The 27398-nt window shown below is 39.8% G+C and overlaps 1 protein-coding gene across 50 annotated transcripts in view; it reads right to left on the bottom strand.

Moving 5' to 3' along the window:
* Positions 1–2706: 2706 nt before the first annotated feature.
* The window catches only part of SEC31A (SEC31 homolog A, COPII component), a 59695-nt gene continuing 35003 nt past the window's right edge, over positions 2707–27398 (bottom strand). For 8 of the 50 annotated variants that reach the window (XM_086405019.1, XM_086405027.1, XM_086405017.1 and 5 more), the window contains 12 exons: positions 27133–27278; positions 25724–25897; positions 23555–23731; positions 21131–21223; positions 20310–20436; positions 18323–18664; positions 13079–13117; positions 11495–11553; positions 9798–10061; positions 7333–7452; positions 4682–4753; positions 2707–3300 (listed from right to left, as the gene is read on the bottom strand). In XM_086405019.1, coding sequence (XP_086261145.1) covers positions 3121–3300; positions 4682–4753; positions 7333–7452; positions 9798–10061; positions 11495–11553; positions 13079–13117; positions 18323–18664; positions 20310–20436; positions 21131–21223; positions 23555–23731; positions 25724–25897; positions 27133–27278 — 1793 coding nt within the window. In that variant the 3' untranslated portion in view covers positions 2707–3120. The remainder of the gene's footprint in view (positions 3301–4681; positions 4754–7332; positions 7453–9797; positions 10062–11494; positions 11554–13078; positions 13118–18322; positions 18665–20309; positions 20437–21130; positions 21224–23554; positions 23732–25723; positions 25898–27132; positions 27279–27398) is intronic. The other 42 variants (XM_086405033.1, XM_086405045.1, XM_086405030.1 and 39 more) reach the window with 13 other exon arrangements.

The raw sequence follows: 27398 nt of genomic DNA, 5'->3' as shown, positions 1-27398 counted from the left end.
GTGTGGTCACCAAAAGCCCCAAGAAGAAAAGATGCTACAGACAGGTGTGTAGAGCAAGCAGACTGCCAGGAGGCTAATTTGACCATTTTTTCTTTGTAATCTAGTTTGGACCATTTATTTATTAGAGGCAACAGTTGAGATTTTCCCTGCACAGACAGTGCCTTTTCACTGGATAATCGGAGATGCCACCTGCCTGTGAGAGACACCTTTGGCATCTGATGAACCCCCCTCTAGACGCGTCAGGGCTGATGGTTGGGAAGGCAGCCGCCCACCACAGCAGTGGAAAGACAACTGAAATAGGATGTGTGCACATGTGGGTGTGCGTGTGCGATGCGCTGCCTCTTTAGAGAAGTTTCTAACGAAGTCTCTACTGTGGCTGAGCAGTCAACAGACAGCCTTGCAGCCATTCTTACATGAACCCAAGTCTGGTTCGTAAGAAGTGTTTATGAGAAAAGCGTGAACCAGTCACCATCCCTCCATCTTTCAGATAGGGGTTACACAGACAGCACACACCTGCTTGCCAGGGATCCCACTGTGTCTTTCTGTCCTCCCAGTGTACATGGGAATTTTCTGAATTCAAAGGAATATATACGATTGTTGGACTCTCAATGATCAGGTGCAGAGTGGTTGTTCCCAACTTCTTTCCTGCTGCCCCACTATTCAAATGAACAACTGTCTCCATCAGCCGAGGGGCCCAAGGTACACCCACCCCACCCAGCCCAGAAGGTCACACGCAGAGTGGAGGAGAGGAGCAGATGCACGATAAGAAAGCATGTCCCCAGAGATCTGGTCCGTCTTCCAGCCAACACCCAGCCTCACACCCCTTTCCTTGTTTGCTTCCTTAAAAGGAAAACTGCTCTTTTCCTATCATCTCCTGTTATCTTCATACTTCAGAAACTAAACAGTACTTTGGGCTCAAGTCTTACTTGCATCCATTTATACGAAACTTCTCCAGGCTTATCAGACATGTGGAAAAATGTCTCCATGGTGGGGGGAAAAATTACAATACTGTATTGAAAAAGGAGAGATAACAGCTGTTCAGAAGTTGGGGCAAATAGTTTTTTATACTCTTACTTGTGAAATCTTTGGGGTTGGTCAGGACCCCACTAGCACCTACTCCAATTTCTCATCTTTTGGAACATGCTTTTTTGTCAAATCCTGCCAACTGTGCCATTGTCAAGGTTATCGGCAGCCATAACACAAATCCTAACTGTAAGGGCAAAACACCAAGACAATTACTAGAGGCCAGCTTGCTGTTCTGATGGGGTCATGGGCTGACACGAGTCAAGGGGCAGGTCTAGAAGTTCAGCTTGCCAGTTCAGTGAGTCGTAGGGTTGACTTAGACCACCAAACTCCCAGGAGGCTGAGGGCAACGGAGCAGATACATCACCCTACTCATGAGGCTCCAATGCTCACACATGCTGTTGAGGTCCTCCTTTTTTTAGTTACAAAACTACATTTATTTTTAAAAGCAGGGTTTTATGTTGTGAGCAGGGAATCCCAGCAAAGGCAATTAAGAGGGTCCTGCAAATTAATTCACTTAGGCTGCAAAATGCCTGGTAACTACTTAGTCCTTGAAACAGCATCGCTCTCTCCACAGTAGTCACACTCTTTACCTTCTAATTTTCCAACTCACTTAGCTAAAACTGCTTAAACAATGAAAATTATTAGTAATCTGATTCAAGAGTCTGTGGGTGCCAATGCAAGAGACCTAAGAGACATGGGTTTGATCCCTGGGTCCAGAAGATCCCCTGAAGGAGGAAATGGCAACCCACTCCAGTACTTTTGCCTGGAGAATCCCATGAACAGAAGAGCCTGGTGGGCCCCAGTCCATGGGGTCACGTGCGCACGTGCACGCACACGTGCACACACACACCCCCCTCTGTCTCAAACTCTTGGATGATTGATACCAAACACACACACACACACACACCCTCTGTCTCAAACTCTTGGATGATTAATACCCAAGGGGGTCCCTAGTAAGAGTTACTCTGTCCCTCCTTTGTAACAATTAGTGAGGTTTTGTGAAATGACAGATAGCAATCTTGGATTATATTCAATTTAAAATTACAATTAAATTTAAAAAAAAGTCTGTGGGGACCCTTACCTTTTGTTTACCACACTGTTCTTAAGATAGGTTACAATAAAATTATTTGACAGGAAAACTGGATGAAAACAATGTCTGGCTTTGATTCAGGAAGCTGACAGAAGTTGAGGTTTTGAGGACTTCCCTGGCGGTCCAGTGGTTGAGACTCCGTGCTTCCCATGCGAGGGCGTGGGTGCCATCCCTGGTCGGCGAACTAGACGTGCACATGCTGAATGGCATGGCCAAAAAAACAAGTACAAGTTTTCTTCCTGAACTTAAACCTCAGAGATACAGGTAACTTAAAAAAAAAAAAAAGATGAATAAATTTCTAAATATAAAATGGAGACAACTCAGTCTAAAAACTCAAACAGAATATTAAAAACATTTATTAATAGAAAAAAGTTCAATGCATTCTACAGAATGAAAATGTTCAATCTTTTCCTATAGATACTTAAAGCCAGTGATCCCACTTTTCATTAGTATTTGCTAAAATCTGTGTAGCAGCTTCTTTTAGATTTAGTTATTTGTTCAGGACCAAAGTGAAGCCAAAGACACAAAAAATAAAACTTTAAACTGTGAGTAGCTGTTTAAAGAAAAAAAAAAGACTACATACACACAAATAGGATTACACACTTTAATCTGATCGACATGGAGGAAGTTGGGAGGACATGAAAGAAACTGAGTTTCGGCTCTGCGTACTGCATAACCAAAGGCTCCTTTTCCAAAGAGCAAACTGAGGTTTCAAAAACCAGATTTTATCAGAATATTTCGGGAAAGCATACTATGTGTAATCCAGGAAATCCATTTTTTGCAGGAAATAGGAAAATCATCATGGGCAATAAAAGATTAAAACAAAAGAAAGCACCAGGGTTTTGAGCAGGTCTAGTAACGTGAATACATCTGCAGAAACAACATGAATGGTTTTGACTGGCTGCTATGGAAACATGCTAAGGAGGATTGGTCCATATCTTATCATCGTTTAAAACATGTTTCTTTGGAAAAACGGCGATATTGGCTGAAAGTAAAGCCGTCCTTTAGACACCCAGCTTGTTGGCCTGGGTGAGAACAACTTTGAGAACGGGCATAAAAGCGGAGGTCTCGCTGAAGTTGCTAGTGCTAACGATGTGGGTGTGAATAGTCAAGCCTTCTGAGTAGTTTCGGGTCTCGATGCTCCGCGCGATGTTGTGTAAACCGTTGATGATTGTTGGTGAAAGCTGAAATCAAGGTGGAATACAGAGCGAATTAAAGGAGAATCTTCCATGAGACCTGCTATAAACATGAAACCCTGGCATTTACCAGGAGTTTGAAATATACATTATTTAAAAAAATGAATAAACTGGTGAGCAGTTCTAGAAAGTTTCTCAGACCAAACAACACACAAGTTATAAAATGGAACCACGACACAATGACTTATGTAAGGAATTATTTACGAACTACACACAGATGATCAGCTAGGTATTTTCTTAGAGGAAAGCAGCCAGATCTCCTCCCTTAAATTGGAAAGTTAATGTCTTTCTCCATTTAACAGCTTTAAATCTTCATTACTTTAGATATAGCCTCACAGCTCTGAAAGTGTCTCCTTTGTACATGAAGAAGTTAGAGTCTTAATCATGACATCCTGTAGTAGGCGCCCAATTTACTATAAGACCTTGTTGACAACAGAAACCCTGTATTCCTGGTCCACTTTCATCAGGAGGGCAACAGTCCTCGTTATGGACTCAATTTGCTCATTCTTAACTGCTTTTTATAGTCCTGTCATCTCTTAAAACCATAAGACCTATAGTTGTTTTTCCTCTCCATATCATTACTTGGCTTCCATACTTCTCAGAGAAGACTTTTTTTTTTTGGATCAGTCCATGGGCGACACCCCTTTCCACTGCTATAGTAATTTTCTCTGGTTGGGGTCTCATGCTAAATGGTTATTTTTATCTGATGGGACTGATATGGGGGATGGGGAAGAGGAATGCTAAAATGCAAAAGTATGAAAAACTCCAACTTTTTTTTTCCTCTCCAAGTGTTTTCATTAAAAAACAAAACAATTCTAGAGAGGCATGGAGAGGTGGCGGGACAGAGAACAGAAGACACAGTGTCTGCTCCTCACTGCTGACTGTCTTCACAGGTACACACACTGGCTACGTTTGGCGTTGCCTTTGGGTAACAGCTATTGTAAAAGAAAAGGGTCAGAGTCTTAAGACTACGAGAAAGATGACAGATTTGGTCTCTGGAAAAACAGAGTATCTGCCTACTCTTTGATTTCTTAATTCAAGGCACACATAAATATGAACAGAAGGCCAGTAACCTTAGAGCCAATGTGGGCTAGTTTATATTCTGTTATAAAAAGGCTAAAACTTCTCTCTCTCACACACACATATACAGCCCTATGCCCTTATCCCCAATGACTGAAATGTAAGATTTAGACAGAGCAAAGCTCAGTCTGTAGCCGTCATGATCATTCTTCCCCCAAACACACTCCATACTATGTACTACACACTACATACGATACACTACCTATGACATGCAAGTGCTCATCCGACACATATGACTAGCAACCAGGAATAAATGTTTATCATAAACCCTTCTTTTCCACGAACTTACCGTCTGTTCCCTAAGTTTATCATACAGAAACTCCAAACGTTTGCTGGCATCATCTAGCTTCCTCTTGGTTTGCTGCAGAAGAGAAAAAAACCAGAGATGCTATATTTGAACAATAACTTTTATCCCAAGAACTTACCCCATCTCATTTCACTAAAGCTTATAATCATGGTGTTGAACAGCTTTGTTTTATAAAGAAATGCCAATACCTTACACCAAGGAACTTGAACAGATGATTAGAACAGAGAACAGTTATCTATCGAGGCAGGCAGGGCCAGAGGTGTGCACAAGGGGACTCTGGCTGGATCTCAGGGGCTCTGCGACACACTTGAGGTGTGTGTGTCCAACGACACTACGTCCACAAGCAACAGCAAGGGCCACCTGGAGGCAGCAATGGGCCCTGCACTACAGAAAAGGAGGCCTAACAGTCACTGTGCATTAAACAAGAATGTTACGGCAGCCAGGAAGCAAACATATGGGTGAACTGTGGGGTCTTTTTTTAACCTCAAGAATACACTCAATCACATTTGGTATATTTAATCCTATCTTATTCTGGGCCTTTAAAACACCAAAAGAAGAAAAAGGAGAAAATTATCTTCTGACATCTTAAGATTATTAAGAGGGAAGTGTTAAAAAAGAGTTCTTAAATTAAATGAGTCCTCCTACCCTTCTCCAGCACTCAGTATAGTGAGGGAAAACTAGTCTCAAAGTTTAAAATCATACTGTGATTAACTTAATGACCTACATTATGCCTAGAAGTGATACTATTTTTCAGTATTTATTGAATGCCTACTGTGTGCCATGCTGGGGATGGTTTTGTGTCTCACGGAGCTCATATTCTATTGGGTGGGAAAAAGATAACTAAACAATACGCTGCGGTCAGATGGTGACGAGCAGCATGAAGAAAGGTCGCGGGGTAAGGGTGTGGGCGGTGTTGGCAGCACGAGGTGCTGAGAAAGTCCGGGTGGCTCACGGGACACCTGAGCTGGCACTGGGAACAAGAGAGCAGGAGCCCTGCCATTCTTTGGGGAAGAGCCCTGGGTAGAAGGGGCAGCTACAAAACCTCCAATGCTGACACCGTCTTGCTGTGTTTGAGGAAGGCACGTCCGTATGTCAGAAGAGGAGGGAGGAAAGGCTGAAGCCATCAAGGACAGCCTTACAAACCAAGCCGTGCTGTAACGTGACTTTGTGTCATTTGGACTGAACTGAAGTGAAAATAAGAACAAAGCGAAACCATAAACATGATTTCGAGTACTGCATTAAAATGGACTTTTGTGGACGGTTCAAAGTCCTGGGCAGCGTCAGAACTTCTTCCTCAAATACTGACAGGAACAGTCTGTCTTTATCTTCTGCCTGGTCCTGGGTCACGAGAAAGGAGGTGACAGATACTGTGACCTGGAGGAGCTGAAGCTCAACAAAAGTGTACTAAGCAAGGCCGTGCCCTATGCGTCCTGCCAGCTTCTATTCACACTGACTCATGCCTGAAGGGAGACTGAAGTTCTCCCATTAGGACTGCTCTACTCTGCATGATGGTGACCTCTCTGTTTAGAGGTGTGCCAGGAGACAGTACACACCTGCCTGTTTATCAGCTTCACCCGTTCTCTGTTCCTTGCCTGGTCCTTCTATCACTCCCAGAATGCCAGGGGCTAAGGTTTATGTTAACTTTCCCCTGCCTTTGCCCTCCTGATACTGTCCGTACAGCGAACTGCTTTTCAAAAGACTAGCAGAAGGCGGCACATATTAATACTCAACGTCTGATGAAACAGCAAACTCCAGAGGCTGTGTTTGCAAGCAGACAACTGGCCAGTGACTAAATAAACATTATGCTTGTTGGCAGAAACTGAAATTTCATCTCGAACAAGACTGGCTTTGTGGAATTTTTGTTGTTGCCAATACCCAGACATCCTCTAATAAACTAAGTCACATCAGTCGCTTTGACTATGAATATGATTCCAATATCTAAAACACTGAACTGTTAAGGACTCTGCAAAGTTAAAGATTGTCTATTTTTAAAAGCTTTTTTTTAAAAAAGATGTTTTGATGTGGACCATATTAAAAGTCTTTATCGAGTTTGTTATAATACTGCTTCTGTTTCACGTTCTGTTTATTTGGCCATGAGGCATGTGCGATCTTAGCTCCCCGACCAGGGATTGAACCTGCATCCCTCGCATTGGAAGGCAAAGTCTGAACCACTAGACTGCCAGGGAAGTCCCTACTTCTAAAACCTTTAGACATACACTCTGAAAGAAACCCCAAGTCTGAGTTTCTTGTATTTTAGCATTCTGCCCTATTCTTGTGCCAGATGTGATGTCTGCCGATGAGGCAGTGCAGCTCAGGGGTTGAGAACATGAATTCTGGAGCCAGACTAGGTCTGAATGCTGGCTCTGCCTGGATTATAGCTATTTTGTGCCTTAACTTCCTCATCTGTAAATAAATACGACAAACCTACCTCCATGCAGTTGGTTTAAGGATTATATAAAGTTATATGTAAAAAGCAACTGAGAATGCTTTTATATGTAAAGCAAACCATAATAAATGCTAGCTTTACTACTTTTGTAAAAACTTTCAAAATACATCTTGTAAGACTTTAAGCAATAAATATAAAAGAGCTCCATAATGGAATCTTTTAATTAAACAAAATAAAAAACACATACAGGATCTGTGGCTGAAGAGAGGCAGCGCTGAATAAGATCCTCGAACGTGGTCTTTAGAATGAGGTGTTCATCTGGAATAGGCTTCTTGGTAATTTTTTCTGTTGGCAAAGATTGCACATGCTGGAAGAAATAATACCATTAAAATGAGCAGAAATGACCAGAAACTACCTGTATACAAAGTCCTGAATCTGTCATAAAGAGCAAACAACTAATTATAGATAGGCTATTCAAAATCAAACAAAAAATGAACGTGTGGAATCACCTGGGATAAGCAAACAGAAAAATCAGATATTCAATAGAAGATACAGGCAGTCTTCCTACAGCTTCTATTTTCAAAAACAGGGTTGCATATAAAGTATTTGTTTAATCATGGAACATATGTTGATCATGATTGTATATAACTGATGGGCAAGAGGACCATGCCAGTAAGAAACAAAGAACCAGGCATTTATGAAGCTGGCTGGTGGGGGTGACTGCTTGCTTTGCTTGTCGGCTCCTTGTTTATTCCAACAGTCTTGCATTCTTTGCTTGTTGGCTCCTTCTTGTTTATTCCAACAGTCTTGGAGGTTCGTTAACTGGTCTTTTATCAAACTGTGAGATTAAATCAAAGGTTAGAAGAGACTATGACCTAACTGAATGCATAAGATGGATAAACAAAGAAGGAATGTGTAAGTGCTTCAAGTTTTGATTGATTATATTCATTCGTAGAAAATATTAGGCAATTATGTACTAGGCACTAATGAATCAACACAGAAATAATCTTATCTCTCAGGGAGTTTACAGGCTAGCAGGAGGGAAAGTTTAAAAATGTCATAAATGTATGTAAAACAGCAACTGTGGTTAAGTTCACATCACTGGAACCAACAGACAATATAACTGCGATTTAATTGAGGGGAAGGCTCTTTAAGGAAGTTTTATCAGAAGGTTAAGTAGGAGTTAAACAGGGGAAAAAGTGCATTCCAGACAGAAGAACAAGTACACAGGAAAGATGACGATACAGGGACTGAAAGGAGGTCAGCTTGGCGGGAGCAGAAGACAGCAAAGAGGAGTAGGAGCTGGGAGCGTCCAGGTAATATGAAAAATGTTGGTCCTTATCCTGAGAACAGTGGGCTGTGGTAACATGTTAAGCAACGATGAGCTAAGACCAGAGAAGAGGTGGGTCATAGCAGATGCTGGCAGACCAGTGAGAGGCTCCTGTACTGCTGGAGAATGGAGACAAAGGTAGCATGGACTAGACTGGAAACACAGAGAAGGGAGGGGAGAGAGACTTTACAGTAATAACAACAAGATGTGGGGATAGATCTGAAAACAGGTTAAAGGATACAGAGTATAAAGATGCCCAGGTTTCTGGCTGGATTAATGGAAAGGATTATGGTGGCATTAATTGAAACAAGACACACCAAAAGACAACTAGGTTTGGGAGGAGGACTATGAATTGGACTCTGGATATACTAAGCGTGAAGGGCCTCAGAAACATCCAAGTGGACAGGGAGCTGGGTATCATGGCCTGGCTGAACCACACACATCCATGGCGCTCTCCCTCTCCATGGTAACTGAAGTTCTGGTCCAGACGAGTGTAGCACGAACTCCCAGGTCCCAACACAAATGAATGGCTTCACAAATGGCACAGACTTGTAATCATGGAAACTAACAATGCATATTAAGTATATCTTCTTGTGAAAAGAAGCAGGTCCTCCCACCTCCATCAGAACACTGGAGTTTATAATGCTACTGTTAATATCTAAGAACTCTCTTAACAGCAAAACATACTCTTATGGTAGACACAATCTTTATAAATTTGACTTCAATGAGTCAAAGACAATGACAGAAGAACTAGTTTTATATACTTGGGCAGGATATTTCATCTTCTTATGTTGAACTGTGACCCAACCTCTTTATTTTTCATGAATAGATCAAGATTACCTTTTATGCCTAAGTCAGTTACATGGAAACCTGATAAGATTTTTTCATTACTGAGAGCCCTGCCAACTAGCTGCTTGTATGTGAAAAGCAAGTATGAACTGATATCTCTATCCAAGGATATAGCTATATTATTAGCTCTTACACACATACAAGAAAAGATCAAAGTCATTATATTTTTATTTTACATTTTAAAGGAAAAAACCCTTTGGAAACAGCTTTTGCTGAGCAGCCTTGGATGCCAATATGGATTCAACTGATCTTAAATTGTGGCTACTGAGCAGATGAAATGAAATACTGCAATTGCAAAGTTACTGTTAACATATACTAGTAAATACATAAGCCCTTTCTAGAACGTTCACATATGGCCACGTCACTGGAAAATACTGTACATGTGTGATCTTAAAAAAAAAGTTCTTTTTTACCTAAGTTGTCTAAATTGAAATCAAACTGAGATAGTAATAAAGGTATAACCATAAAAGTTAACACCTTGAAAAAACACACTGAAATAGAGCCATCTCCCACTTCCACAGATTCACTGTTACCTGCATGGTATTTCCAATGGGAGCCCCAGGGGCACCTTCGATATTGGGCTTTGAAAACGACGGAGGCATGCCTGGTTGACTGAGGGGCTGCTGGATGCCACGGAAGGGCTGGCCACCGGCGAGGTGTGGCTGTGGGAACGGAGCTTGGCTGGACAGCGGTACTGGTGCTGAAGGCTGCTGCTGCAGCATCTGAGACTGGGGGTCACCCAAGGGGTTCATGATTGGTGATGTGATGGGAACAGGAGGCGTAAAGTTCTCAGGCATCTTTTAAAAGATGGACACAAAAGGCACCGAGAGTAAGAAAAAAATGGTATAACAACATTTCCTCAGCTTTAAATGCAGGAGTTAGCCATCTGCAGCAACATGAATGTAACTAGAGATTATCATACTGAGTGAAGTTAAGTGAGAAAGAGAAAGCAAATACCATGTGACATCACTTACACGTAGACTCTAAACTATGACACAAACGAACTTACTTATGAAACAGAACCATGGACACAGAACAGACCGGTGGTTACCAAGGGGCAGGGGGCTGAGCGAGGGATGGAGTGGGACCTGGGGCGAGCAGATGTGAACTTTTATACATAGAATGGATAAATAACAGGGGCCTACTGTACGGCACAGAGAAATATATTCTGCATCTTATGATAAACCATAATGGAAAAGAACATACGTATGTGTAACTGAATTAAACTTTGCTATACAGCAGTAATTAACAACACTGTGAATCAACTATACTTCAATTTTAAAAAATGAATAAGGCAGTTAGATCATTCTGTGGCTAAAAACTTTTTTAGTAACAGTAGAATACTTTTGAAAATGGATTTTTATGCAGAATCCTAGAGTGAAACGTAGAAGTAAAGCTAATCTGGCTAAGGGGGTTGGAGACTCAAACCTGGATCTCTCAGCCTCTCCCCTTTGCCTTCCACACTCATCCCATAATGGGCCAGAACCATGGCGTTGTTGAAAGAGGATGGAGAATTGTATTTAGCTATACTGGGATAAGAAATGCCAAAAATGTGTGTGTGTGTGTGTGTGTCAAGTGATCAGATATAATACCCTTTGCCGAGACCATTAAGTGATACCTAACTTAGTGATCAATCACACTCAGAGTAGTAGACTTAAGTTTCTGAGTATCACTGACATAATTTGGGGGATTCTGTTCATTTAGTATCTCCCAATTTTATGTTCTGGCCTCTCATTACTGTACTTGGGGGACAGAAATCACTAGGAGTAAAGAAAAAAAAAGGAGAAAATGGCTTGCGATAAAAGAAGAACCTTATGCTATGCTCTAAATGATGCTCAGCTAACAAGGCTATTTCTTTTCATATCATATGTGATAGATAAAAATAGTCCAAAATATAATTACGAATTCATGATTACTGCTGGGACCCAAAACCAAAGTAACTCCTAAAAAAGAAATTCATTTGAGTAACCTGAAATTTTGTTTCCTACTCTTTGAAACAGACATTGGGAATTTACATATCTTGTCTTCTAAAAGGGGTTTAATTCATACCACTGTACTGTCCTGTATTTTCCTTCCCTTCATGGATTAGAAGATGAAAGTTAAAATACACGCATTAAGTACAGCAGTCAGTAAGCTCTGCCTTTAAAGGACAGTGAGTGTAGTGTGCTTCAGTGGCTACATGACTGAGAGCACATCTGGGGGCAACTGAATAGACATCTTTTTCCAGTACCTTCTTCTTCTTGGGTCCTCTGTTCAAAGCTGGCGGATCATTCCAACCATTCTGAGGACCTGTAACAGATAATAGAGAGCATTTTCCTTTAGAATCCTGGAAAGAGAAAACTAAATTGTATCATCATATAATACCTTCAAATTCTACCTTCACCCTGAGATAACTGTCACAAAAGTTTTACCAGCTGAGCTGCTGGGATCACTGTGTAGCCCTGGATTCACAAACTCATTATCGAACCCTCTGGTAATCAATCACAGGGCCCTGGCTTAGAAAGCAGGATATCTTGATATTACTCCTTTTAAAGGGAAATAGCTGTGCTAAATTTAAGGATAGTGAAGCTTTTATGTCTATATTGGTACATGACTTTCAAAGATCAAACAATTCTCTCCCAAAAAAGAAAAAATAAATCACCTGAATCTGCTAAAAAAAAAAAAAAAAAAGGTTCCTGATGTATTCAACACACACAAAAAAGAATAAAAGTAGCAATCTCCTATTTCCTAAGAAAGCAATTAAACACAAGCAATTCAGCAAACGCAAATCATCCGCATGGTAGAAACACTGTTAAAAAATGAAAAACAGCCCAACTGCACAATACCAGTATGTTTTACTACCTTTGAGTTAAGAATTATCTTAACTCAAAGTAGAAAAGTGCATTCAAATATCTGTAGTAAGATTTTTTTTTTTTTTCACTGCCACATTCCAGGCTGGCAGCAAATGGAAAATTAAACTACTGTCATCTTTGGTAAATTTTTCTCCCCCCGCCCCAGATCTCCCAAAACCTGTCATCTCAAAGTGAGACATGAACATCAGTAGCAGAACTCGTAAGGTATTGAATACTTAGCTGCCTTTATCTTTAAAGAAAAAAGGAACAAAACATGCCAGGAGTAGGATACTTACTAAATCACAACATAATCCTCTTACGTTTGAGTTTTGTGTATGTGTATATGTAAAAGCAAAAAATTATTCTTCTTTAAACAAATTAAAATTCTTTCGGCATTTTATTTTTGCTCAATTGATATCCACGATATTAAATCACAACAAACTTGCTTCGCAAACCAAAGAACATAATGTCATAGAAATTTCTTTTAAAAAACAAGATTTTCTCCTAGCCAGCATGAACTCATTTGCCTTGATTTTAAAAACAGAATTACTTTTCTACACATTGACTAGGAGACGGAATGCCAAATGAGCCTCAAAACACTCAGGAGGCAGTCACAAAATATTAAACCACATGTTGCTATCCACTTAACAAATTCTTAAACTTCTGGTTATACACAAACTAATCATTCACGCCTTTCCCATCACATTCTAATCTTTCTTATATCTAAGACAATATTGGTATAGCCTTGTCTTTTTGTCTACATCCAATATACAACTTTTATGATTCAAAATAATTTGTGTCACTATGTTAATTTCATCAGTTCTATGATTTGATTCAATTAAGAAGCCAAATTTTAAAAATGATACTGGTCAGATTTAGGATATCATTGCTTTGAAGTTCACATGCATAATTGTGAATGTCCATTCATTAATTATATTCAATGATTCGAAGATTTCCAAATATACATTCTGTAACTAATTCACCTTCCAATATAGATGCCTGGTCTTGCATTGACTGATTTTCTGTAGACAAAATGTAAAAGTCACTTAAACAGTATTATCATCAAAGACATTCTAAACTCATTTTCTAATTGTTTCTGCTCCCTCTGTTAACCTCAGGAAAGAACAAACTACTTTTGTAAGGGAAAAAAAAACTTATTTTTAAATCAAATCACATGAAATGGCTTCTATCTAATTAAGAAAGTCATCAGTTTGTGGGCAAAGCTCTTTCATTTAAATGTGTCAGACCCAATTAGCTCTTAAACACTTATATTCTCTTATTATGCCAGCTGTCTCTTTAAAGCGAAAATTTTGTTCCTTTCTACTTAAGATAACATTATTTCCCCAACTGTTTGCGTGGATTGTTTCTCTACCATTTGATCAATGAAGCTCAGTAATATCAAGGTGCAGGGAGGGAGGAGAGCACTGCCTAACATGTTGTAACTGTGTCCATTTTAGCATTATTTAAAGCTTGAATCCAAATCAGTTGAGGACCTTGCAAAAATGCAGATTCTAATTCACTAGGTACAGCATAGGGTCTGAGAGTCTACTGTCTCGGCTAGCTCCCAGGAAATGCCAATGCTGCGGGTCCAAGCCCTTTTTAAGTAGCAGGGTTTTACAAAGAAATGGGAGGGTTTCTGCCCTGTTGTGCAGACTTCAGCACTACACTGCTAAACATAATCAGCACGTTAGACAACCTTAAAGAGGGGGTACTACTTTGCTGCTGGATCTGGGAGGCCCCAAAGGCCTGCATTCTGGAGGAACTGTAATTTCTGGGGTCACACCATGAATGGGAACATACACCGGATCAGGCCCAGTGACTGTGTAACCGCCTCACATTGTCTTTTCTGTAAGAACACACAGATGTGCAGACTGTTTAGCACAAGTCTTCCTTAAAAGAACCGAAGGTTCAGGCAGTGGACAAGAGGAAAGAAGGCTGGAACTAAGACAGCAACTCCAAAGTCGTCAGGTATTCGGGGTGGGGCTAGGCCCTAGCCTCCAGTCAAAAGCGTGTGGTGAAGGCACATAACAGGCACATACAACTCACAGGAATTCAACTGTCTTCACACGGAGAAACGACCCTGATGCACTGCTGGTGCAGGCGGAGAGGAGTGCCGCCACTATGGAAAACAGTGTGGTGGGTCCTCAAAAAATTAAACACTGAATTACTCCTTGAGCCAGCAATTCCACTTCTGGGTATATACCCAAAAGAACTGCAACCAGGAGCTGAGCAAACATTTGCATCCTCCTGTTCACAGCAGCGTTATTCAGACAGCCGAAACGCCCGTGTGTAGGTTTACAGTGGACAAACAAGATGTGGCCTATACATAAGAGTGGATGTAAAGCGAAGGACCACTACGTTCCGTAAATAATTCAGCAGCAGCTCTAAAAGCTCTGAAGATGCAAACTGTTTGGTGATTTGGATTATTATTCAGCTTTAAGAAGGAAATTCTGATACATGTTACAAACATGGATGAATCTTAAAGACAGTGAAACAGCCAGTTACAAGAAGACAAAATTGTCTTCTAAAACGTCCTCTAAAAATGACTACTTACATGAGGTACGTAGAATATATACAGACAGAAAGTAGAACGCTGGTGAGCAGGGGCTGGGAAAATGAGGAGTTTTAAAGGCTGCACAATTTCAATGTGGGATGATGAAAAACTTCTGCAGTTAGTAGTGATGATTGTACAACAATGGAAATGCACTGAATGTCACTTAAAAATGATGAAAACGGTAAATTTACAGTCTATTTTACATTAAAAACCTTAATACATGCACACATACGTATAATGTATGCATATACATGTATGAAGTGAATAAATGCACCAAAATTATCAGTGGTCATACAAGGGTGGCAGAATTATAATTTTATTTTTATGTTATTTGAGCTCTTTCAAAATCCTACAGTAAAAAATTAATAAAAAATTAACTTAAAAACCAACTGTGGCATGTCACTGGATACTGCAGACCCCTGTCCACCTCGGTGTAGGGGTCTGTCCTCCGCAGGGTCTTTGGGGAACACAGAACCGCTCGGCCTCACAGAGAGACGTGGAGCTGCTCCCATCCATCCCTGACTCCTGCTTCCCCTGGGAACCTTTGCAGGTATAACTGGAAGAACACAATGGTAGCATCTACGCACTGGTTAAGGTATTTTCAGTGGAAAAGATACTAGTGCCAATGGCATGGAGACTTCTAGCTAGAAGATAATCTGAGACAGAGAGAAAAGAGCATCCTCATTAACCACACACCTCCCCCTTCCCCTGTAAGCTGAGCATGTTGTGTTTTTTAAAAGGGGTAACAAAATTCAGAATTAAAATTGACAAAGAACGTATCCTTGTGGTCATTTTCTAACAACATAAGGTAAAACAGAATTAGCCGGAGAAAGGAAGGCAGGCTATCATGCTCCTTTCTGCTGTTGAAAAGATTAAAAACCAGGTACCTAAAGTTTCTTGCCTTGAAATGTAATGATTTCCAAAATTTGGCCCAAATATAAATTTTATGTTCCAACTGACAACAAAGCTACGTGCAATTCACTAGACACGCACGTACTTTTCTGCCTTCCTACCTCTGCCTGGAGTAATTCTGATCATAGACTGAATGGGCATTCAGTAAGAATTTACTGAATGAGTGTCGTGATGATGGCAGCATGAGCTTCTCTGAGTAGCAGGCACATCGCCTTGTGGTTCACTAACGGAGGTCTGAAAATCCTAGTGTTTATCAAGAACAATTTACCAGTTGAATTTCCAAGTCCTATAGAAAACCATGATATAATAATCTAAGATATACTGGAACAAAGGTAAAACTTTTAGTGACAATTATCTGTATAACCTAAGCAAAGTTTTCAGGAAATCAAAAAATAAGGTAAAGCTCTGTTAATTAAAATATAGAGACTATTAACATGCAAGAGATAACACAGCAGCCAGCTTAGTACATACTGAGTATTGCTTCTTCTTCCTATTAGTTACTCTGCTTCTCAGCCAGGTTAGAACAGTTACTTTGCACATAAGCAAATACTTACAAGGCCGAACACACTTCAGCTCAAGGAGGGAAAAAATACCCATGCAAAGAGTTGATTTAGATGATGAAGTAACAAATACTTAAAGCAGTGATGCTAAATGTTCCTGTAATTCCAACACTGACAGCTATTTCAGTCTCTTCCATCAGGACTAGCGTGTGCTCAGTTGCTGTCTCATCTGACTCTGAGACGTGATGGACTGTAGCCCGCCAGGCTCCTCTGTCCACGGGATTCTCCAGGCAAGGGTACTAGAGTGGGTCGCCGTTTCTTACTCCAGGGACGCTTCCTGACCCAGGGACTGAACCTGCACCTCTTGCACTGGCAGGCGGGTTCTTTATCGCTGTGCCAGTAGACCATCTGGTAGAGAACAGACACAGGCTCCGCAGACCGAGGGACCTGGGTTTGTGCCTCAACTTGACAATCATGACCGTGCCGTCATGAGAATGCTATGTAACCCTAGGAAACTCAAGCTTCCTCATGTCAATTTTTTAAAAAATAATTATTCCTATTTTTCATGGCTATGAGAACTAAATAAGAAAAAAGATGGCAAGCACTGGTACATGTCCAATGTACGTTCAGTAAATGAGAGTTTGATCCCCCATTTCTCTGCAGTACCTCCTTACTTGAGGATTTACTTAAACCTATCTTTCACTCCATCTCTTATTACTCAACCATTCAGAACGGATACTGTTTTCACTTATCCAGGTTTAAATTTTTTTTTGAACTTTACAACTGAACTAACATTCCTTTCTAAATATCAATCTGAATTTTCTGTATTGAAAATTATATAAATTTTATTTGTGCAGTAAAGGGCGATACATATTGTATGAATTTTTGGTAGTCTGAATATATACCAAAAAAGAGAGAAAGAGATAACGTGTACAATTCTGGATCCATAAGACTTCAAGAAAAAAGTACTTCCTTAATAAATCTTATTATATGATAAGTGTTTTCAGTTATTAAAGCTACTGCTTAGCAGATAGAGAGAAAAATTATACTGGACTTCCAGGAGCAACTTTGGTATCCGACAGCAAGACTCACTCCTGTTTTGTCCTTCTAGTTAAAAGCCATCAACTATAATCGGCAAGGGAAACTAATTTCAGTTACCAAAAGGCACAGAGCTCTAACTGTGAGTGAGGTTTTGCATAGTCACAGCTAACTCACTCTGTGGTCACTGTCCATAAACGTTTTCAATGTATTAATGCACTCAATCCTTTTCATAAGCTTATGAGTATGTACTACTCTTATTATGAGGAAACTGAGGTTTACATTAAGTAACTTATTCAAGATCACGTAACTATTAGAAAAGAGTGAAGCTGGGATATAAACACAGGAAGTCTGACTCCAAAGCCTGTATTCTTTAGTATGTCAGTGGTTCTTAATCCCAATTAACTGATCTCTTTTTTTATAATACATACTTTATAGGCCTCTTTTACAATTCTAATATGAAGATCAGATAATGTTACCTACTTCTGAAAAATGAACATAATTCTTAATTGCAATGTGAGAGATAAAAAAAAATTTGTGTATTTCACTATAAAAATAATTTTAAATTATGATTTTAATTAGAAAATTTCAGGCAGAACTTGACCACTAACAACAAGTAAACTGCCTAGAAATTTCTAAACTGTTTGAGAGGACAGAACTGTCCTAATGGAGAATCCCTATACTGATGTATACTGACTTTCTGCTGTCTTAGAGATTCTCTGTCATGAGTTCCATTCTTTTGCTTTTTTCCTTTCAGTACACATGTTGAGATCCTTCCTCACCTTTACAAACAAAATTACACAATGTGTATACCTACATTATTTAGTCTCTATGAACGAATTTAAGGCACAAATAATTTTAAAAATTTAAAGTTCAGGAAGAACACAAGAGCACAGGTCTACTCTGGTAAAGAAATTAGTGTCAATTAAATTTAGCTCCAACCAGCACGTCTCTTGCCAACTAATTTCTTACCACTTATTTTAAATTCAACAGCAGATTATATACTCTTTACTCTTTTAAGGCACTCAAGCTTTCCTTGCTTAGCAACTAAAGTTTATTATGGGAAAATCACATTTTGAGAAATAGTTATAGCATGTGTTGTAAAATTCAATCAATACCTCTTGTTGCCCAGTTTACAGTTAAATAATCCCCCTCCATCCACCCATGTGATCATGAAATAACAAAGTGGGGGGAGCCAAACCAAACCCCTTTCAAGCGCAGACCTGTTCTTTGGGATGCAGGCAGCTCACTGGCAGCAGGCAGTGTACCTGTTGTTCCAGGAGGCAGTGCATAAGCTGAAGACGTTGATGGAGCTCCTGGCCCGCCATGCTGGAAGGAAGCTCCAGAGGAAGGGGGAGGAGGGAAAGAGGCGGCAGGGCAGGAGGTAGGTGGAGGGGCCTGGTGCTGTGCTGGGTACAGCTGGGACTGCCCAGAGTAGGAAGAAGCAGAAGGAATGTAAGGGGTGTTAGGGTAAGCATTTGAGGTGGAAGGAGCAACAGGCTGCTGAGGTCGATACATTGCTGACCCCCCTGTTCCGAAGGAATACTGCTGGGCAGGTTGATAAGCTACACCAAGGAGAAGAAACAGAAATTTTAATTAGTTACAAATTTAATCAGACAGCAATGGAAAATCCAAGTGAACTCACTCTATGGAAATTTTCAATTCTTCTAGTAACAGTAAGTTACAACCAAACATTACCCACTTAAAATAATGTCATGCTTTTGATAGTCAGCTGCCCTAACTATATCAAAAGTCACTGGACCCAATATTTGAACCTTGCCGTTTCCAGATTGCGGCTGGCTATGAAAATCAAAGAACTGACCCTTTTCTGGGACTTCTATGCCTGTGAAAAGACTGCAGTGACATCTACTAGCCACCAGATGGAGCCATGCAGGAATGACACATCCTAAGCACACTCTCCTTTACACTGCAAATTAAGGGACCTTGGTGGCCACTCAAGATCTCTCCCACCATAACAACTGCAGGGTGAGCACTACTGTTGTGAACCAGACTCCTTCTCCAACATCTAGTAAAATCATAAGCTACTCAAACTCCAGGCCTGAGCACAGTTCCAGATTAACAGGCAACTCTCTATGATCCCTGACAATTATATTTCTTACAGTACACAAAGTTGGTTAGTAAGGAATCAGGCAGTCAACTAATGTTTTAATACAAAGACTAGAACTCAAGATACCATTACCCTTTTGAGTGACCAGGCCCAGAATGTGAACCTCCACAGAGGGAATCTAACAGAACTGTGCTCAGTCTACTCTGAAGACAGATAGCACTTTTCACATTGAGCACTGAGTGAAAAGCTGTATCAAATTTATATTCATGTTAAGTAAGAATATACATCTTATTAGCACAGAATATCCTCATTAAGACCAGTTTTTGCTAGGCAATATCTTCGTGTTTTACAGTAGTTGGTCATATAATTTTCTCTTTTTGAGATTTTCATTTTTGTTTAAATTTTAAAATAGTGATGATGTTTTCCCTTCCAAGTATAAATAGTTTCTTAAAAAAAAAATGAAAGCCAATGGAGAAACATCATTCTTATACATTTGTGAAGATTCATAGAATGTGCAAGGCCTGAAGGTAAACTACTGAAGTAAACTACACTGGGCACTAATGACGGTCAGCGGAGGCTCACCGACTGTACAACGCGCCACCGCGGGGCAGGGTGTCTGCGGGGGGGAGGCTGGGCACGGAGGCAGGAGGCATACTGACACTTTCTGGACTTTCCACTCCATTTTGCTGTGAATCTACAACTGCTCTAAAATATGGTCTATCCCTTAAAAAAAAAAATAAATGGAAGGTAACCACAAGAAACATCCCTTGGAGCCATTTTTCCAAAAATGGTTTGCATCATCTTGACTAAAGGAAAAGTATATGTCACCAAATAATTTCCAAAATTCTGTTTTTTTATGCCAAAATCATGGAACGACTGACTCTCTAGCAGGCTCAGGAACGGGAGGGAGAACCCACTGTTCGGAACGCAGTGACATGGGCGCTGTTTCCCGGCAGGTTGGTTCAGAACGCCTCTCAGAGAAACCAAGTTTCTCTACATCAAGGACTCAAGTCCTACACTGAATGGCTCTTTATTCACTTGTTAAAACTGGTTTGATCATGGCTTTGGAACTCCAAGGTAAAGCGTCACGACACTGGAGAACACATGCTGCTGTGACAGGGCTTCGGGGTCACACTACTTACGCTGTGGCTGTGGATAAGGTGGTACCTGGGTGTGCACATGAGCTGGAGATGTGGGAAGCTGGGCGGCGGCAACATTTGGACTAACATTTCCATGCATTACGAAGCCTGGAGGTGGAGGATTTTCTCCCTAGGCAATGAGAATATGGTAAAAAGGAGGATTACCTTCGGAACCAAGAATCTTACCAGACGGATTTATAATCTCTGAAATGAAATTTTAAAAAAATTTTATGCAAAAAAAAGTTACACTCTATGCATACTGATGTTTTCTGAGCAACACGTTGTACGTGATTTAAAGATTAGACAGGTCCAAAGTAATAACAGCGATGAACGGCAAGAGATGCTATAGCCTCATAAAATAGTATTGATGATATTTATAAAAAGTCACTAGGATTTTCCATCTCTACTAAATTCCATCCGTATCTAATGCTTTGGAAAGTAAGTATACATGCCACATGGGAATTTTTTTTTTCTTCTTTAGCATTTCTTGCAATGCTAAAAACGGGGAAAAAAAAAGAAAAGAAGAAAAGAAAAGGGAAAAAATCTTCAGTGAAATTAGATTTAAACCACTGATAGAACCCTGGTTGATGTTTTTCTAGTTCGAGTCAATTTAGAACTGTCAAGGAAGAGGAGAGTGATAAGAAAATAAGTTGTGCTAAAAAAAACACACCAAAAAACCTGTTTCTTGCCTCCCAAAAGCACTAAACTGCAATAAGCAGACAAACAGATGGCGGTGGGGAACTCGAGGTAGGTAGAAGATACATAACTACATACATATTCAGGTGAGCAGAACTCTGCTCAAAGAGGGATAATGAAGGATATACCTGTGTGTCAGAGGGAGAGGCTGCAGGTGGATGGCTGGGAAGGGCGGTAGGAGTTTTGTTACTCCAGGTAGTGACAGTGGGGGCAATTCTAACCTGAATTGAACAAAGAAATACCAATCACAGAACATAAAAAAATGAAAATGTTAAAAGAAGAAAAAAAAAAATCCCTGAAGGCACTAACAGGCAGATGCAAAGCGAAAAAGAGCAGCGAGACAGCAGTGCACACTAGCCAGGCAGTTGGTTTCAGGGCAGCTGGGATTCCAAAAGAAAACACACATTCTGAAGAGGACAGGCAGAGGGAGATAGCAGAAAAATCAATACGGAAACTAAATCAAAGCACAAGAACAATGCCATTCAAGTGTCAGGAGTAAGTGGAGAAAGGTAGGTTCTGTAAGTAGGGAAAGAAAGAAGACATTCCGGGGGGTTGGGGGGGGCAGTTATTGAGAAAAAAAGTGATTTTTGAAGCAGTAATTGTATTCATGCTACGATTGTATCTGTGGACACATTGCTATATACTTCCCTTTTCAGGACTTCATTAGAGCTACAAAAATCATGTTAGTTCTGTATGAGGCTTAGAGTCATACAATCGGAGAATATTAAAGATCATCCCATCTAATCCCTACCGTTTACCATGGAGGAAAAACAAGGCCCAGGGAAATGAAGGGGCTGGCTGAGGTCCAGAAAACTTGGGGTGATGGAGCTCGGGCTGATTCCACATCTGCTGACTCCCAGCCAGTGTTCGCTACACTGCACCGTGTTGCTTATACCCTGGAGTCCAGAGGCTTTCAAAATCAATTTTTAAAGCCATCAAAATATTTTTTGTCAAGTAAATCTTTGTAGAAACTCAATCATATCAACAATTAGTAGCCAAGATGTGCTGGTCGCAGTAAGAAATCCTGATGTGGCTTCCCTTTCATCCTTTTACTCCCGCTTGTAAGCCTTCCTTTAAAACCACAAGCCACTGCCCTTATTCAGCACACCATAAGCTTTAATCATGAAAAACTACTCTTAGTTCATGATTGAATTTGTTTTCCTTTTCTTAAACTAGCGGACCACTAGGTCAAAGTATAACAAAAGTCTTTTAAGGTTTCCACTTTTTCCCTGAAAGACAGATGAACTTGAGGACTCAGGGAGTAAACCTGTCTTCTCCCAAAGAAGAGAACGCCTTACTTTAGTGCCCCGAGAGGTCGAACTCAAGGTGCTGAGCTGAGGAGTTCTAATCCTGTTAACTATTACTTAGCTGACAAATTCTTAAATTTGTCAAATTTTAAGACAAATTCATGTCTTAAAATCCTGATTAGTGACTGGCTTCTCCACCACCTTTCAGCTTCCCAGCCATCACCTGATGTGCCCTCCCTATGTAACAGGTTTCTAAGACTAGCAATGAGAGTGGGGAATTTATTGTTTTGCCTACCAACACACCCTCAACAGGGAGAATACAGGCAAGCTCTTAGATTTGTATTTGTCAAATGAATGAAAAAATAATCAAAGCAGAGTAGTATAGATAGTTATAATTATATTCAAACGTAACCAATCTTGATTAAGTACCAAGCAAAAGCATAACTGACAAAAAAGCATGAATCTTTTTCAGTTTTTAAGGTTTTATGCTTATTTTTGCTACAACAAAATGTAAAAATGACTCCATCAATTCTACTAGCAATCTGTTCTATTTTAATATGGGCAGAGTACCTGCTAACTTGGTTATAAATCAAGACTATTTATTACTTATGAAAATAAATTTTATTTAAGAACATGAAGGTTATCTGGCCTGGAAATACAAGTTTCTACATGGAATAGCAAAAGACAATAAGAGGCCCCATTTTATACCATTAACCATTTGCTAATTTTTATTTAATAAATAAATGAGTTAATTAATAACCACTTCGCACTGCCCATGACCTACAACTTCATAAACCTTTGGTCATTTGCTTTTCTCTTTACAAGTTGTTAAAAAAAAAAAAAAAACAACTTGGATTCTGCATACTCTACTGTGCTGATACAGAAGACACAGAACACCCACACTAGTGACTCAGAAAATATACCTTAGAAAAAGACTGTTTTCTAAAAATGTTAAAAAAAAAAAAAGTAACCAAGTCACCCACAAAATTGTTCTCATTTTACTAACAGTTTGTTAGATGAATCAAATTGTAAAAATTTCAGATGTACATGTGCAATATGTTTGAGTGATGGAGAAATAAGAAATCTCCCTAGCTTAAACTATATCTAATTTATCAATTATTTGACTAGATTAGAGGGATAATTAAAAAAAATGTATCATAAATGCTACTTTCAAGGATAGAAAAATTATAACCATTAAAACAGTATGTTGTCTACAGTTTCATCACAGGCCTCTTCCCCAACAAACTAAAACCACCAATGTGACATACATAAACGTTCCTACTCAGTCTGGACCGTATCACTCACATGGGGATAGTACTGTTGAGCTGGAACTCTTGGCATCTGTGCGTGGCCAGCACCAGGTCCAGGCCTGTTCTTGGGCACTTGATGCCTCTCATAAGGAATTTTGGGTGATTCTTGTGGCCCTGGTATTGGATCTCCTTGTGCTCTACAAAGTCTGTCTCGAAGCTGCACAATATTTGGCTATAAGAAGCAATGGAAGACAGCCACGCAAATTATTAAAGAGTTCACCCAACTAAATATGACATATCGATCTTAAAGTAAGCATGATCATTCATACGATTTTTGTTCATATGCTGTGTATTACACCACAGGCTCTGGCACATCAGGGTTTGACATCACGGTTTCCAATATTCAAGACTGGCACCAAAGGTCCACTATATACAGCGTAACCTGTCATTTAACTGAGGAGGCACGTGAGTCACGCCCGCCACGCGGCGGTACCAAGACTGTCACCCGTCCTCACTGCTTGTTTGTCGTCTTCTTGTAGTGACAGGTGAGCAACGCTCACAAACCACAAAAGCACAAAAGCTGAAAAAACCACAAAACCACAGAAGCTGAAAAGAATACAACTTTGTTTCTCTGTAGGGAAAAAAAGGCTCCGAAAGAGAATCAACTGCTAAAGATAGTGATGGAAGAAAATGGTGATCTATGTAAGAGATGAAAATTAATTAAGAGAGAGATGCTTGAAATAAATTAAGAGTCAGATGTTAAATTCAGGGCAGCTCACATGGATCTACAATTATATGGATCTCCAGTAAGTATGAGTTGACCATATACATATGTTAAAATGTTTTAGCAACACTTCATTTTAGTATCTAAAAATTATACATTTCTATAAATTCATTAAAGGTTTAAAGACATCACTTAAACTCTGTGGGTATACTTAGGTAAACTAGTCTTTTATGGAGAAGAACTATACCATAATGATATTACAAAGTCTCAGAAAATATTCTCCAGAAAATACTAAGAGTATACTGATATATATAGTAGGAAGTAATGTCAAAATTAAAATTTTTACACAAAGAATGTTCTTTAAAAGTCCAAAGAAAAGCATTTAGAATAATGTATATAAAATGTATGTGACTATAAACAGTATTAAAAATGAAGAGCTTACTTCTTAGGCTAGAAGATCTAAAGGTCTTAAGAGAAAGTTAGTCTTAAGATTAAGGGTCTTAGACCTCAATATAATAATGAGACTCTATTAAGTAGAAAATCCTATAAAACTATTAAACCAAAGTCATTATAAAGATTTTGTTTCTACTCCACTTAATGTTCTCATTAACAATTAAGATGTGAGCTGGATCCTACATGTGAGTGGATATAAAACCAACTGGTGTCCTACCTCTGCAGTCCCGGGACACGGGTATAAGTATTTTTACTCAATGAAATGTATTGCTATGCCCTAGAACAGACAAAATACTGAAAACTAAAAAATTTGTCAAAAACTGAATGAAGTTTAGAATAAAAAGATCAGTAATAAGAAAAGCCTCAAAATTAAGCTCTAGCAGATATACAATGCAGAGTCACTTGTGAGTTTGGAAATTCCCGCAGGGAAAGGATTTTGGCAATCTTAGTCATCACTACATATTCAGTCGCTTGCTGAACTGAACAATATGAAATGAATAACTGAAATGAACAAATATGAACAAGGCTGAGTTATTTCACACCAAATAAGGACACTAAATTATGTGTGTAATGTAGTGTTCTCTGCCTTGGATACTTTAAAAATATACTCGCCTATAGACAGCACCAGACTGAAATAGCATATAGAATGAACGGATACATTATTACCTGGAGTGTCATTTGAGGGGATTTTAAAATCACAAGTCCAATTTGGTTAAGTATTAACATTTATAGCTTTTCAACACAGAAGACACCTACAAAGAATCTTGTGCACAGAATCAGCATTTGGCTTAAGAAATAAACTGGTTCTTTTCCTACTCATTTTCCTCAAATACTATGCCCTTAAGTACAAAGGGAAGAAGACTATCTCTGACGTAGCCTGCATACACCTAAAATTAACCTTGAAGACTCATCAGTAATATTCACCAATAGTTAAGTGATAGAAACTCAACTGCTCCAACTAGTACATTTATGTTTAATGCTGTATGCTATCTACTGACCTCACCTTACTCATACATTAAAAGAAGAAAAATGGCCAGTTCTAATTACCTGGTTGGTGTTTTCAGGAAGAAAAGCCAAGGCTGCAGCAATACTGCCTTGGGCTGCCAACAAATTGGCATACTGACTCATTTTCTCAGCCAAAAGAACTCCTACAGTATTAGTGTCCATGGCTTGGGTGAGTTGTACAGCTTTTCGCAGGATGACAACTTTCTCAATCAGATCCTGAATGAGAAAAAGAAGGGGGAGTGAAGGAGAATTGGACAATGATACCAAGATGTATACTGAGAGGAAGCAGGAAAAGATAAGGCGTTACGAACAGCTCCAAAGCCTACCAAAGTACAGTGTTCATTATCACCAATATTTAAAAGCTCTAAAGAATGGACGACCATTTAGGTAACTAAAAAAGCAAGGCGGAAGAAGGTCTTCTACACATGGTTAAAGCACAGGTTGCCATCTTCTCCTAAACATCCTTCAACTGCCAGATACTTGTCTTGTGAGTTGAAACAGGCAAGTATCCGAAATGAAAGTGACAGGCACATGTCCAAAGGCAGAAACTGGGTCCCAGGAGGTAGAAGAGAAAATATTATACTATAAAAATAGTAGTATGATAAGTTGACCTCCAAACGGGCTTAGTATTTCAAACCCCAAGTTTCTCACACTGCTCTCCAATACCCATTTCAACAACGGAGAGCTATGCATCAGGTATAAGGTACAAGAATATCCCATCTGCCCTTCATAAGTACACCAATCCATCTTGAATTGTGGGGAAAAAAAGTGTTTTCTCTCAGAAGCACTTAGAAGGAAAAACCTTGATTCCTACAAGACTTGGTTTCAGTAGTGATCTTTAAAGCCACAAGCCTACTAAGAACATCTTTGCTGAGAGAAAACAAACAGACTGAGATTTCTTGGGACTCTGCTGACTAAATAGTTAGGGGGAAAAAAAAAATCTAAATATACAGTTACTCAACACCTGACCATAGTCCCCAGACTTTTTTACTTTCTCTCTTGCCGTGTATTAGTGCTACATGGGATTCCGTTTATCTTTACACTCATTTCTCCTGAACCGTGAAGACAGTCTGCTGGTACGGAGGACTCCTCCCACTCCTGACCCCATTGGGTTTCCCGGCCCAAGGCAGACAGGATCCCTGGAGGCAGAGGAGGAGCATGAGGAAAAGAGGCAAACTGGCTTCCACATGCTCCTGCCGCTTACTTTCCTCACTATCATATTCCAATTTCGTCCTCATAGACAGCTGCACTCCCAGTTCACTATGCCATCATCTCAAACGTTGCCCTTCCAAATACAGCAGTAAATCCACATAATTATCCAGCCAAAGAATTAAAGTGTAATTAAGTAGGGTGAAAGCAGTGAACACCTGGAATAAATCAGTCTCTAGAACATAAGCAGGGGTGAAAGACAGCACTGGAGAGGAAGCACCTTTTGTTTCAAAGATACTAACCTGGAGGGACAAAGGACTGCTACCGTCTTGAGCTTTAGTCCAACATGCAATTAGTTTCTCTACATTCCCTGCACAAATGTAGCAGAGACAGGCCTGAGTCTGCAGGAGGCTATCGCCGTCACTTTCAAGTCTGGTTCCCAGAAGATCTGTAGAGGAAAACAAATAAGTTTATACACAAGGCACTCTGTGTACAAGCTCATGAGCTGCCCAGCAATATTTTCAGAGGTATGGATCAAACTTTATAACCATTGAGTAGCAGGCAGAAA

The sequence above is a fragment of the Bos grunniens genome, chromosome 6, assembly GCF_055505025.1.
Source record: "Bos grunniens cultivar Pamir isolate PY7600 chromosome 6, Bosgru_T2T1.0, whole genome shotgun sequence".
NCBI classification, from domain to species: Eukaryota; Metazoa; Chordata; class Mammalia; order Artiodactyla; family Bovidae; genus Bos; species Bos grunniens.
The sequence above is the reverse complement of the archived record's forward strand: the minus strand, read 5'-3'. Positions and strand labels throughout refer to the sequence as shown.